The 15516-nt window shown below is 35.5% G+C and overlaps 1 protein-coding gene across 1 annotated transcript in view; it reads right to left on the bottom strand.

Annotated features, from left to right (window-relative positions):
- Positions 1–14066, bottom strand: part of LOC110025402 (26S proteasome non-ATPase regulatory subunit 13 homolog B-like) — a 19055-nt gene extending 4989 nt beyond the window's left edge. Inside the window, exons 1-2 of the mRNA XM_020725859.1 lie at positions 13734–14066; positions 5257–5703 (exon numbers count right to left, since the gene is read on the bottom strand). Of these exons, the coding sequence (XP_020581518.1) occupies positions 5257–5703; positions 13734–13886 (600 nt within the window). The 5' untranslated portion in view covers positions 13887–14066. The remainder of the gene's footprint in view (positions 1–5256; positions 5704–13733) is intronic.
- Positions 14067–15516: the final 1450 nt, after the last annotated feature.

Raw genomic sequence — 15516 nt, 5'->3', positions numbered from 1 at the left:
ACTTCAATATATATATATATTAAAATTACATTTAAAAATGTTATCATGATAGTTTTAAAATGTAGAAGGCGTATGTCACGAGCTATATCGTCCTCCAGAAATACCATTCTTTCCCGATTACTGTATACAGTGGAATCTGTTAGACTGTCTGCCCACTGAAAGAAGTCACACTTCTTCGTGATTCTTTGCGGACACCTGTAGAACTGTCTCCCGTAGCTATGTGTCTGACATGACGTCAATAGGGAAGTCTAAAGTCCGCGGTGGCAGGACAATTGTCGGGAGGCCCTTAAAATGCTAGAGCTCATCTTTCCTGAATGATTCAGATAACAATCCATTAGTCATAACACAAGTATAAATTGACAAAAACAGTAATCAATTACAGTTTTGTGCGAGTGAGATGTCTTAGAGAACTAAGTACATCAACCCCACTAAACCTGTCAAAACAATAAGACAACAGACTTTATAAAACAGAGGTTCTTGTAATAGCTCTCCAACCATTTATCACCAATATAAGTGGATGTCATGCAGGGAGCTCGAACAACGTATGAGTTGCAGTATTTCTACAACAAAACTACTGCCGCCACAATGTTTCTTCTTAGACTCTCTCGCTGTGAGTCCATGCTAAAGAAGTTATTTGTTCATGTAATATGTGTGAATCAGACAACGTTAAAAGAACATCAAAATCTAAAGATAGAGTATAATGAGAAGAAAAAAATACAGAGCAACATATATTGTTCGTGCTAGAAAGAAAAACATCCAAATCAGATAACCCATGAAACAAATAAAAAAAAACAAAGCCACTAAACAATAACTCCACAATATGAATTGTCCATAAATAAACATAAATAGTCGACCCGACGGTCAGAGAGCATCTTCATGAATATTTGTCTGCGGGTCGGGTCCTTCAACAACTTCAAGAAGTTTAGATACAACGACATATCCCCATAAACTTCGGGATAGGTCTCCAGTATTCGTAGAAAGTCATCAATGGAGGTGTCATGTGAACCAAAAGCCTAAATTGTGCACGCATCCACTAGTTTTACTATTTTAGCTTCTGACGAAAGCTCCTCATTTTTTCCTTTTCTCAACCCTAGGGCACTTTGACTGGCATGTGCACTCCAGCTCCTTTTGGTCCAGACTAGGGCCTTCACAGGACCCACTTACCTGCTCGGTTTCCAAGTCATCTGGTATGCTTGCAAGCCCATGCTCATTTGGGGTGAATGCATGAGTGCCCCCGTTGCAACAAACCCACTGAACATATGGTCCAACTTTCCTCCAGGTCACGTTCAAATTCAGTGGTATTGTCGGCTGCAACAGGCGCCCATGCATTCAAATTTGAATTTCTTGTCGGCTGACACTATCTTCAACATACGGGCAAGCTTATTACTTCAAACAGCATAGTATGATAAAGTAAGGAAAAACAAGTCTTCAATGGATAGGTTATTACCTTCAATTTTCGAGTCCACCACTTATTTGAAGTATCAATAGTCTGTTTGATTGGATCCAAACCCAAGCCCATGGATCCCCATTTTAGTTCTTTCCATAATTTACAGTTTTTTTTCAATCGATTCGACTTGTTCCTAAATTGCAACCTATCATACTCCCTTCCTGTCATTTCATTAAATTTCATAATATTTTGTCACCCTTCATTGTTAAAATAAGTGGTGAGTTTATTTCCTAGCTCAACCTCCTTAAGACACAGGACGCAAAATATGAGTGTGACTTCCCTATGCCACATGACTAATGAACCTACTTTTTTAGTATTAAATGTGTTACTAACAAAGAAAACAAAAAACATTAATATTTCAGATCAACCAGAGAATAAATATTAGCCCCCACCCCCAGCACAGCCACCACCCCACCATAAAAAGTTTCGCCCCCGCCCCCGCCCCCGCCCCAGCACATCCACCACCCAACACCCACAACCACCAAAAGAGCTACTCAAAAAGAACCTCAAGAGGTTCAAAATGAAATATTATTGCAAATGCTCTAAACGAGACGAAATTATAAGATGCCAATTTGGTCAAAAATCTTCAAAATGCCACCAACCAAAACCACAATGAACCACAAACCTTCCCATATTTCATTTGAACCAATTACATACAGGTCACCTCAATGAATCACAACCACAATCTCTTCCCATATTTCATTTGATTCAACTAAATACCCATACCACACACACACACAACCACCAAACACATACCCACAACCACAACAAGCATCACACATAGCCACACACACCCACAACCAAAACACACAACATCTAAACCACAGCCCAACACAACACACGCACACCCATAATCACCATACACATACCCACAACTACAAAACGCAACACCCAACCACAACCCACATCACACAACAATACACACAACCACAACACACAACAATCAACCACAATCCCACACAACACACCCACAATCACCACACACACACCCGCAACCACACACACACCCACAACTACAACGCACAACACCCAACCACAACCCATATCCCACACCTCAATAAAGCAACCACACACACACCCACAACTACAACGCACAACACCTCATTTTTAATTCGATGTAATTACATACAAGCCACCCAAAACATTGCCATCTACAAATGAAGCATCATCTTTCAACCATTTTTCAATTTATAGCTGAAGTATAAAAGAAAAAACAGTGTAGTATTGAATAGATGCAAATGCAAAAAGGCCTCCCAAAAGAATGCTACAAATATCAAAGGAATTGATGAAATCCCATCCAATATTTTTCATTTGAGGCAATGAAATACAGGGCACCAGAAAACTTGCTATCTACGAATGAGCACCCCCTGCAAAAGAGCATCTGATACCTTGCTATCGTCAAATAAAGCACACACTTTCACACATTCTCCAAATTACATCCAAAAATAAAAAAAAATCCAATAAAGAAAGCCATTCCATCGAAAAATAGCATAAAAAATAACATTCCATCGAAAAGATTACCATAAATCGCACATAAAAAGACATTCAATCAAAATTACTTACAGAGCACAGTAACCAGAGGTCAGAGAGAGGAGAAAGAGGTGAAATGCACCGCTAATCGCAGATAGGAGCATTCAGTGGAGAAAAGCGAGCGATGAGTCATCTAGGGAAGAACGGTGGTCGAGCGAGGAACGAAGAGCATGCGAGTAATAAGCGGGGGTAAGAACGCGGGCCGCGGGGTCAAGTTCACGACCACTTTTATTAAGAAAACTCGATGGCTTATTCAGATAAGCAGAGTGAACACAAAAAACAAACGTCTTACCTGCGTTTTCAAAATGCAAACACACCAAATAAATTGCCCCAACGAAGCCTAATAATACAAAGTTATCAATAGAAAAAGGTTGGAAAAATTCCAAATTGAGGATCATGAGAAAGGGGTTAAAAGTGAGAATTACATGCTTCTAATAGCATGCTCGTTGTCTGGCAAGCCTTCGTATGTAACATTACTCTCCCAAAAAAGCATCTTGACCTCAAGGTGGAAGGAATAAAACTACTTGTGGATCACCCCGTAAGGCTCTCATGTTGTTTCATAGTCTGATAGCCCTTTCAACTTAACCAATACCTCTTTCGCTCCCTCTACTCCTCGACGCACTCCTTCGATCCAAGTCCTCGGTCAACGTCAGCGACAGTGTGGATGAGTGTGTATGATCTCAATTCGCACGTCACATTCGTGATACAAAAAAGACCGGGTGTAGTATGAATGATGGTGGTAACCTCAAACGGTTGGCCACTGCCCGGATGTATGCCATCATCTCATAAGGCCTAAAATATCTCAATGAAAGTTCTCACCCCTCCCGGCTAATGTCTTTTATCGTAGGGTCTCAGTTTCAAGTAGACCATGTCCCCTGGTTCAAATTGCACCTCCCTCATGTGTTCATCAGCTTTCCACTTCATGATTTGTTGAGCTCTCAAAAGATGCCCATTAAGCTCTGCTAGTATCTCTGAGAGGAGGAAGAGGTGAAAGACACTGCTAATCGCGATATAGGAGCATTCGAGGCAGAGAGGCGAGCGATGAGTCATCTAGGGCAGAACGGGGGTTGAGCGAGGAATAAAGGGCATGCGATTAATAAGCAGGGGTAAGAACGCGAGCCGCGGGGTCGAGCTCTCGACTGAGTTTATTAAGAAAACCTGTACGACTTATTCATATAAGCAAAGCGAACAAACGAAACAAACATCTTGACTGTGTTTTCAAAACAAAAACGTACCAAATAAACTGCCCCAATGGGGCCTAATAATAGGAACTTATCAATATGAAAAGGTTGGAGAAATTCCAAATTGAGGATCATGAGAAAGGGGTTAAAAGTGAGCATTACATCCTTCTAACAGAATGGTCGTTGTTTCACAGGCCTTTGTATGGGCGTAACACTACTCTCCCAAAGAAGCATCTTGTCCTGAAGTTGGAAGGATTGAAAATACTTGTGGATCATCCTATAGGGCTCTCATGTTGATTTATAGTCTGACAGTCCTTTCCACTTGACCAATACCTCTTTCGCTCTCTCAACTCCCTAACGCACTCCTTCGATCTATAATGGCTTTAGAATCACCACCAAGTCCTCAGTCAACGCCAGCGGTAGTGTGGATGAGTGTGTATGATCTTCATTTGCACGTTTCAGCCGCGATACATGGAAGACCAGGTGTAGTGTGAATGATGGTGGTAACTTCAAACGGTTGGCCACTGCCAATGTGTGTCATCACCTCATAAGGCCCAACACTCAAGCCAGACATATTAAACCAAATTGTAAGCTGAACAAACTATTTACTACCTTAGCTGGACACAAAGCCTAATTTGTAAGTGTTCATGACCATCAAGTCTACAGAGAAAGGATATGGGGCTCCTCCTCTCCAATTACCAGGGAATATCACACAAGCAATTAGCTCCCTACCCACCTTCATTTCATTTTAGGGTGGTTTAGATTGATTCAACTAACTTCTCTTTCAGCGAAACTAATCCTAACCATCCAAAATTGAATGAAGGGATGAGATGAAGCAATTGCAGTGTAATGGGAAAGGACCAGAATCCACAAAAAATGCATGGCAGAATTTACAATTTTCATCATTTTGCTGTAAAATCTGCATTATAACTCCATGCAACATCAACACGCTCCAGTATGTTGCGACTTAAAGATTATAACTAATCAGATAGGATAGATGGTCCAGAAATTAAAATCTAACATTCATTGAACGTAACAGCAACACATAAAAAGATAATATGTTTCTCATATTTTAATGAATCAAAATACCACAAGTACCAGTTTGAATATTTCTGAAAGCGATTCCACTTGCATATATGCTAAATAAAGAAGGGCACTTTTATAGAATTCTGCAAATTCTTGACAGCACTTATGATACTGCGATGAAATCCAATAAAAACTAGCATGCACTGACGGATCAATATCAGTCATACTGTCAAGTGTGGTCTTCCCCTCATCCAAAAGTTTCTTGCATTCCTTTGGAGCTCCCATCTCAAGCTTAATAGCAGCTATTTGCATCTTAACATACACAATAGGTTCTTCTATTCGAGTTTGCCTAGTAGCATGCAGCTTTTCAATGATCCCTTCAAGATAACTAATAGCAGCCTCTTTTTCAGCATATTTTTGAGAAACTACAACGGCAAAATGTGCAAGTTTAAGGAGATTAATCTTCGTTTCAAAGTCACTAATGAAGTTGTGGTATAATTGTATGAGAGCATCGCCAGCCTGAAAATGGGAGCAAAGAACACAACTAAAAGATTAATAACAAACCAAAAAGACCATAAACACACTTTTAAAGCTGAAAAAGAATCAAAGGTGGATAAATGCAACTACAAGGTTGAGAACAGAATACATGTATGATGCAAGGTTGCCATCTATCTATATATATATATATATATATATATATAGGTTTAAAAAATAAAACTGCATTATCAAAAAACAACAAAAACTAAATAAGTATCAAAAGAGTCCTCTTATACATAGGGCTATTTTAGTTCCATACTCAATAAATGTACCAAAGTAGTCCCCATACTCTTTAAATTTGGACTAAAATAATCATCCGTGGAGAGTATTTCAGCCCATTATTAAAAGTGTCTGGGACTACATTGGCACTTTTATAAATTGTGAGACTAAAATGACCTTCACAATGAATCAGGGGACTCTTTTGACACTTCTCTCAAAACTAAAGCATCCAATGATAACGAATCATCATCCAAACCAAGAGCTGCAGAATACATGATAATCGAGAAATAAAAAAAATACCAATTATCCCAGTTTACACAGTAATAACAAAGAATAGCATCAAAATATGCATATAAATTTCAAAACTGAAATGCATAAATACATCAACTACGTTACAGAAGTAAATCATATGCAGGCAGTTCTTATTCGAAAACAACAGTGTGGATGCAAACATGTACAATCACAAATGCAAACAATTACGAGTAAATTCGATTTACAAGAACATTATTTAATATAAAGAACATAGTAACTTCTCATCCTAGGTCCAAAAATTACACTTTAAAAGCAATGGAAGCTATCATGGCTTCCGAAAATTGTACTGCACATGGACAACTGTTCAACAAAGCTTTCACCATTTTGTTTAAGCAACCTTAGAGCATTTTATTCCCTCATGCCTTACTGCATTCCAATTGTCTCGAAGATAAAAATCCAAGTAGACGAGATAACCACAGAGAAAAGCTTAGACAATGATAGAGACGTGAAAACAAAAACAGTAGTAGTTTGAACAAAAAGAAAGCTGAAGGGCATGTGATACAATGGATGAAGTGATGAGAACAATCTTGTTTGTCAGTGATCATGGACCCATCACTCAAACACTGTTTAACAGAAACAATAAACTGTGGCATGCACTTGAAAATAATCCTTCTACCCAGATTTGAATTATGTTAAATCTTCATAAAAAGTCCCTATACTATTGGACATAAAGCCAATAAATGAATAAAAAATGAATTGGAATAATATTATTCTTTTGAAAGATCTCATGCTTTTATCCAATAAATAATCAGAAATAAACAAACACATAATAAACTGACACAACTTCGATTTACTTCTAGAATGTTTCAAAAATATATATATATACATGCCAGGACTAATCAAAAAGAAATAGACAAGCATAAATCCCAGATTGTCCAAATAAGCGTGATGCACCCTAACACATTGTTTAAGTGCCAGCTCATCACAAGCTTCAATGCATATGTAGGTTAAGGTGAATTCACTAGGCACCAAGGCTGAAAGAAAAGCTTGATATTTATTGGATTATCTTAAAGAATTAAAATGTCAAGTTAAACTAATTATCAATTAGGATTTACATGGTAACAGAGCAGTTATCTATATAAAATTTAACGTTATTAGTATGTTATGAAATAATCCATAATTGAGCTGGTTTATCATCTCTCAACTTGTTCAATTTCGTTGAAGAATGAAGAAAGATGAGTATTATGTATGCTTCACTCAACTCTCAGCAGCACTTCAGTGTCTTCCGATTTATAGACATAGTAATGCGCTTTTGTTTGAAGCAAAAAATAGGCATCACATAAACAAAGACAACAATCCAACATACTATAATATCTGCATCATAGACATGGCCGTGTTAAGAAAATATTATTAACCCAATAAATATTCAACCTGAAGGAAAACAAAGCAACTAATGTGCTTGTTAGCATACCACTCATATATTATTTTTAAAGAGCTTTATAATTGATGTACAAATCTCGCAAAACTATCTAGTATATAATCAAAATGAATTGTAGTCAAATTGAGTTCGATATATTGGGCTACCTAAGATTAATTTGGTTAGTTGCATTGGGTTCCATGGATACACATAATGCTAAACAAAAAGTAGCATAAAAAAATATAGCAAGGTATTGGAGGCTAAAAGCATAAAGGGGGCCACTTCATCAAGAAGGGAAAATTCATCAAGCCAAGTCACAACAATTAAGGGGCCCGAAAACCCTTCCTCAGGCGATGTGCCAGCACCCTTTCTCTTGTTACTTAGATAGTTATCTCTTATATAATGTGGTAAGCTAATCTTTCCACTTGCAATTCTAAGTAGACAAATTGTCTTATTTTCTATCACCGTAAAAAAAGAAAAATCATGTAGGTTAAACCTAGATTGACAATTTGAATGAAATTTGCACTACTCCATTTAACTCTCACCTCAATAGTTGAGCAAGATAGGATTTCTCTCTCTGGCCAAAAGGCCTAAAATTCTATAGTGATTTAGCCCATTTCCTCTCATTTCTCATCATCCATGAACAAGAACTCCAAGGACAGGGAAATCAAATTCAAGCAAGGGAAGTCTACATCAATCCAAATGAGATCAACTCAGATTAGTATATTTATTCTTTCTCCTTTCAACCTAAATTCTATTTATGCATTCTTCCTTCATGTTCAACACGCCCCAAGGAAAAAAAATATCCATACTACATGTGTTTATCTTACAATAAACCTCCTTAGTCGAAAATCCCATGTCATCAAATTTGCTGCTTCAACTTAAATTCCATTGCTCCTATAAGCACAAATTAAACCTTATAAATTGATTCAAAATTAATAGTGATAATTTTAAATTTTCTCAGGTTGTATATAGAGATAAAGCCCAAAAAAGTCACCCAGTTATTCATATAAGGCTAATTTAGACCCAGAGTTCTACACTTCTCTAGATTATGCCCTCATATATACAAAAATGATCCCAAATGATCAATCAAGTAGAGACTGACAAAAATTTAGACACAAACTGATTCCAGTTTAGTTCCTTCACTATACAAAATTGACCCCAACTTGGATTAGAGGCCATTTGAAATCATTATTATACACTTGAGAGACTAAATTGGAGAAATGTGACACTGAGAATAAATTGGCCACATATGAATAGTCGGTGGAGTTTTTTGGGCTTTTTTCCTCTCTCTCAATATGGTGAATAGAAAATTAAAAAGCCTAAAATTGAACTTAAATAAACATCCTACAAAGCAAAAAAGTAAATCCACTTTATTTTTCATGTGAAAGTGCCGAGAAAAAATTAACATGTAGACATAAGGTTTTAAAAAAAGAAACAATCCTTTATTAAGCTTTAACATGTTTGAAAAATAACCAGAAAAAAAAAATCAAAGACTAGTATGCTTGCTAAACATTGCGAATTTTGGACACTAATTGCTCAGTTAGTTCATCTCTAAAAAAATTGATGGTCAATCAAGTGAAAACACAAATAAAATACTAAGCTCATAGGTACATAAGGGAAGCAAGCTTGCAACTAATGCTTATCAGATACACCTAAAATAGAGTAAATAAATAAATTTAGGGCACGTGCAAACAAGCCAAGCTCCCTAACTAAAATTCACTATTTCAAATCATGGGATGATTATTTTGTGTTATTCATTTTAACTTCATCCTCTCTTAAGTCTTGAGTATATGTTTCAATGGCTTCTTTTAATGTAATTATGAAATAAGATTTCAGGAGATTAATACTTAACAAAACACAACATGATTAAAGGTGAAAGAAATTGAACGTTGTGCCTACACAATGCTTTTATAAAGAGCATGGTGAGCAATTACAAAATATGTAATTCCTTCAAATTTTTTCTTGCACACCTTATACATGTAAATGCATAGGGTGTGATGTGAATGTTGCTCTATCTCATTGATTAAGGGTTTATTTGGAGCAGCTGTGAAACTACTGCAGAAGAAACAACTTTTCAAAAAACCGCGGTGGCTATTAAAAATTTATTTTATTTTCAAAAGATTAGACCACATATTTTTGGAAGCTACCACACTTTAATAGCTTAGATTGAAAAAAAATTGTTTTCTACCATAGAAATTTCTAAAAAAAATGTTCCACAAACAAAACTATGGTGGCGGTTTGAAAAGCAAAGCAGACAAAAAACCACCTCAAACAGACCCTTAAATAATTTTGTCATCTCCATATCAAATAATATATTGTGTCTATGTATCATAGACAATCTTTCTTAAGTATATAAAGTGAGAGGAAACCACAAATTATAGACTTTATATCAACCCTACGATTGTGGCATAACATTGGTTTTCCAATTTTGCAAGGACAAACTCTATCAATGCTATAACAAGCTCTGACATGTATAAAACGCTTTGTGCACTCATCTCGGACAACAAACCCCCAACGTGGGTTCAACATGCTAAACTTGTGTATTTTGTAATTTTCTTTAACATATTCAAGTCGGGAACAACTGTGAAATTCATTGATATGGATGTGAAATGTGTATAATGTTCTTCGCTCAATAAATTTTTTTCAGTTCAAGTTGGACAACCAGTGGGTGCCTCAATATCATGTCCAGTCAAATTAATGATGCATCAATGTATTCATAATTTCTATAATTATTTTGAAGATTATACAATGTTTTTTTTTCAAAGTATTATATGTAGACAATGCAACTCTAAAATCATTTATAATGATTAATGCTAAAAATTGGTGTGTTGTTGAGGATTAAGCCTATTAAAATGAAATATTGAAATGTAACTATATTGCAAACAATGTAAAATGTTAATTTTTTCTATTAACTATTAATTTTTTTAAAAGTAATATATATGATATCATGATTCAAGATATGATTGTTTTAATATAAAATAATGACATTAAGCGTTTGATTTTGCATTGTACATTAATGGTTGAAAAAAATAGTGTCCATGATGTGTCATGCTTTATTTTACAGTTGTCTTGTTTATGTGTAATTCATTGTTCCTATGTTTATATCTCATTTCGGTGAGTGTGCTTTGTTATATATATATATATATATATATATATATATTTTTTAATATTTCCAATTAATTTGGATGACTATTGTTTTTAATAACCTAGATATCAAAAAAAACATTTTAATGTCAATGAAAATTTCTAAAGACGGCCATAACGTAGTTAAAAGTTTTCTAAGAGTAATAGGTTTGCACCTTTTACTTGGTGTTAGTGACCACTAAGTCCTTTAATGGGTTCACTGTCAAAAGTCAATCCCAATGTCACAATGCATAAGGAAAGCCATAGAGAAGGAGCCATGAAAGAAGAGCTACATCATCGATCAACCTCACGCGCACAAGAGGAATTAACCCAACTTAGTCAAGTAAAAATAATTGCGTTTGTTTGGGCTGATCGAATCCAATTTCAACTTAATTTATACACAATTGAATATACTGCATCACACATGCCCATTAGAAAAAGACGACTAAACCATGATGATTCAAAAATACATGGTACAAATTGGGACGTGCATCATCACAAGATGCTTAATTGAGAAAGTGATCGAGGAAATGTGAATGTTAAGTAAAAATAAAAAAATTGAACTATCATATAGAACGTTTTGGAGTGTCATAATTTGGTCTTTAATACATAGCTGCTAAGAAGCCATCATACCTCCTAATCATAAATAATGTAATAAGGGGAAGGAAATACCGTCATTGTAAATCAAACTATCTTAATATTTAATTTCAAACACCCAATAATTTAATACTAAAACCTCATTTGTATGCAAAATATGTCTAATCTAAGCATAAAAACCACAATAATTTTATCTTTTAACATCATCTTCACCATTATCCCTACAACATTCTATTGTTGACCATCAAAGCGTAAAATAACATATAATCTTTCACAAAATCAGATCTTTTTAGACTTCTTTCAAACATGTAATAATTATTCTTCTTCTACATGCTTACACTAATTCTCTAGTCTTTCAATTCAAAGTCTCTCCAAATTTCAAGTAGAAAATTTATTTTTAAAAACATTCATTATACTTTAACATCAACCATGTAGCAAAAATAAATAAATAAATAAATAAATAGATAAAATAAATCTTATGAGTTCTTAATACAGCATAAGATATTAAGCCAGCATATTTAGTTCATTTACTACTTTTTTTCTTTGCATTGTTGAGGATTAGGCTAGAGAAACCAAGTTGATTTCACCAAACAATGAACTTCTAAGAATATCACCATTAGTTTACCCCCTTACTGCAAGACTATAAGAATATCAGCAATTCATCATTAATTCTAATTCCATGCCAGCATTACCAGCACCTATTCCCTCTAGCCTCACCGCTTTCTTAACATTCTAATCCCCTCACAATCTTCAATTAACTTTCTTAATACTGAAAAAAGGAGCTTCTAATCCACCACCACCAGTCTTCTCAATTATCCTGCAACCCGCTTTACTGGAATAGATTTTACAGTAGCATCCATGTCCAGTAAGATCACAAAAAAATTCTTCATTGTTAGAGTTGAATCTCAAGGCTTCAAGTTAAGGTAAAAGAGCCAAAAAAAATTTTACAGTCAGAAGCAGATCTATAATGGAATTTTCACAATCATATAACCAATAAATAATACAAATTATTGATAAGACTACTTGGCAATGCTCCAACTAAACGAATGGATGTGAAAGAACATAAAATATTATCAAGGGGTTATTACATAAAATACAATTGAAGGTCCCAAAAAAACAATTTACAGGTAAAGGGCCTCTGTTATGCCTCCTCCAAGAAGGCAGCGGACGACTTCGGTGAGCTTGGTCTGCTCCTCTGTGTGTGTTGTCGGTTAGAGGAAGGTACAAATATGGTTGCTGCTTAGTGTGTCCAGGAACAGTGAAGCACTGAGGGGCTGCAGGCTGTTTGGCCTTGTCGGAGACGTGTGAGGGAGATGGAGTTACGAGAGGGAAGCTCGATTAGGGCGTTGCATGCTGGTCGTGAGGAGCGGTGGCCGACCTGGCCTTTCTCCCTTATGTTTCGAATTGGAGCAAGAGCAGCGGGAGCTGCTTTGCCAAAGGGTAGCTAACGAGAGTTGAGTCTCATAAAAGGAGCATTTGGGGTGATCCATTCTTGCTCCGATTTAGTCACCGGCATGATTCTAGCAGTGATTTCCGCATATTACCTCCGCAAAGGCATGAATCCTCTAATGCACGCCGCTTCGGCCGGAGTCGTCCGTTGCCTTCTTGACGGAGGCCTAACAAAAGACCTCTACCTATAAAATTGATTTTTTGGGACCTTCACATGTAATAAGTATTCTTTGAGAACCTCCCTATGTAAATAACCCTCTTATCAATTCACTGCACTCTCTATTCAATAAAATTTCTAAAATCTACAATGTTTCAAATCCAATTTTTCTCCAAGCTTCTTTCTTCCTAACGCCATTGCTTTCTCCTCAATTTATTTTTAGTGTATTCCCTACTTTATCAATAGCCTTCTCGCTTGTCAATTTTAGACCTCTTCCCAGATATTATTACCTTATTCCTGTTACTATAGCACTAATCCTTGAACATTTTACTTATAAAGCATATGAAAGCCAATATATCCGACCCACATCTTCAAAACTACACCGCAAAACCACATTGTTTTTTTTCCAAGCGCGATAAGTTAAGCATGATCAACTCAAAGAATTTAAGACACCTACTCCCAAATTTCCCCAACCGTAGCAAGAATCCAACCCATCTTTCCTCAAATTACATGTTCCACATTTGCATCTCTACAAGTGGCCAACTAATAAACCTAAAGAAAGGCCAATACTAAAAGGATAATCAAATCCCTCCCTCACTCCCGACATCCCGACATGATGGAAGGCAAATCTTCATTCAACCGCACAAAAGTCCCACTACCATCGCATATTACAACGAAGAAACAACAAAGTCTTAATTCGATCTATACCAGGCTTCCATAAGAAAATACGAAAACTTATAAAATAAGAATAAGGACATGATATAAATTGACCTAAGAATAAAAGAAGACGCGAACCTGGACAACGGGGAGAGCTACGAACTTCTCGAGCTTGAGGGTGAGCTGATGCCAGAGCTTGCGTTCGTAGAGGTCAGCAAGGGCGTCATACCACTCCGCCAATTCCGGCCTCTCGTTCCTCTGTAACTCCAAGTATTGCAGAGCCCCTGACATTATTACTATGCACTGAAGCAAAGGCTAGATCTCGAGTCCTGCACCGCAATGACCATCTACGAACAGCACAAGAAGAAGAAAATCCCTAATTCTCTCTCGAGCGCTGCCCGAAGTCGTCGGCTCCTCGCTGTAACACAGAAGCAGGACGACTTCGGCCTTGCGCCGCCTTTTCTACTTTTATTTTAGGAAGATTTACATACAAATCTCTCAATTCCTATGTATTTACATGTTAACACCTAAACTTAAATTTTTACATATATATCAGCTTAGCATGAAAACATTTTTATTTTACCTTTTTTTCAGTTAAAATAATGACATTTTTTATGTAACAAAAATATTTAAATAGCATAAATATAAGAAAAGAAAATTTAGATATAAAATATGTAAATATATTGGAATGGATGGTATGCATAAAAATGGCACACATAGTAGTATATACAAAAATTTTCATAATTATAGTTATAACATTTTAGTATCATTAATAAAAAATGTGTACTTTATCTTTAATAAATAAATAATAATAATAATAATAATAATAATTCTTTTGAGGTTATCTAAAAATTTGAGTATTAATGTTTTAAATGATGGGAACATTTTAGTCTCAGGGTTTATAGAAATATCAAAATAATCTCCATAGTCTTTAATTCATGATTGAAATAGTCATGTTGAGAATTATTAGAACTCAAATTTGAAATGTTTGAGGACTATTTTGGCACTTCTATAAATTCTTAGACTAAAACGACCCGTATAGATAGTCAAAGACTACTTGACACTTTACTGAATTGTAAATATTAAAATTTGGTCATTAGGTATATAAATACATAAGAATTGTGTGGTATGTAATTCATATCTAAATAGCCCTTATTATTATTATTATTAGTCTACATATAAATTTATAATTAAGCGGGCTAATGAATAAATATTATTAAAACTTATTGAAATGAACCTTCTTTTTTCTCATTTGATTTTGTAAAGGATGTATTTTAGACTTGATTGTGTTTTCTATTAAGAGAATTTTGCTGATTAAAGCATTTAGTTATTTTAATTTCACATAAAATCAGTGAAAAATACAATCATTAATTTGTAAAACATATTTTCTATTAAAAAAACAACCAAAAAAAAAAAAAATTGGTTGTAAATAGATGCTTTACAAAGACTTTTAAACCTATTGATTTTAACAAAATATATTCCTCACTTTTGGCTTTAACAACTATGTATATATTATTCTTAAATATATACTTACATGCACACCATTTAAATCTTTAATATCATATAAAAAATATTTAGGTGTGGAGCCTAGATAAGCAATCACAACCTCAATGTCATGCAACATTTTGCGCTGAGTAACTACACCAAATTGGCGTAGCTACGCCAGTCCAGAAGTTACCGCACCGACGTAACCACACCAGAATCGATGTTTCTACAACTTATTGCGTCGGTTCCTTCATTCCACACTGAACACACAAAATAATTATACTGCTTCTCACTGTAACTACGCCGCCGAGACAGTTCTACTATCTACGGTTCTTTAGTCTTCAATTCGAACGGCGAAAGACCAACAGAGTACGTTGTTTCTCGATAGGGACTTCCAGTCAAGATGAATTGCCAGGAGGTTGACTTTGAAGCGAGC

The sequence above is a fragment of the Phalaenopsis equestris genome, unplaced genomic scaffold (genome assembly GCF_001263595.1).
Source record: "Phalaenopsis equestris unplaced genomic scaffold, ASM126359v1 Scaffold000297, whole genome shotgun sequence".
NCBI lineage: Eukaryota > Viridiplantae > Streptophyta > Magnoliopsida > Asparagales > Orchidaceae > Phalaenopsis > Phalaenopsis equestris.
Note: the sequence above shows the minus strand (reverse complement) of the source record. Positions and strands in the feature narration are given on the sequence as shown.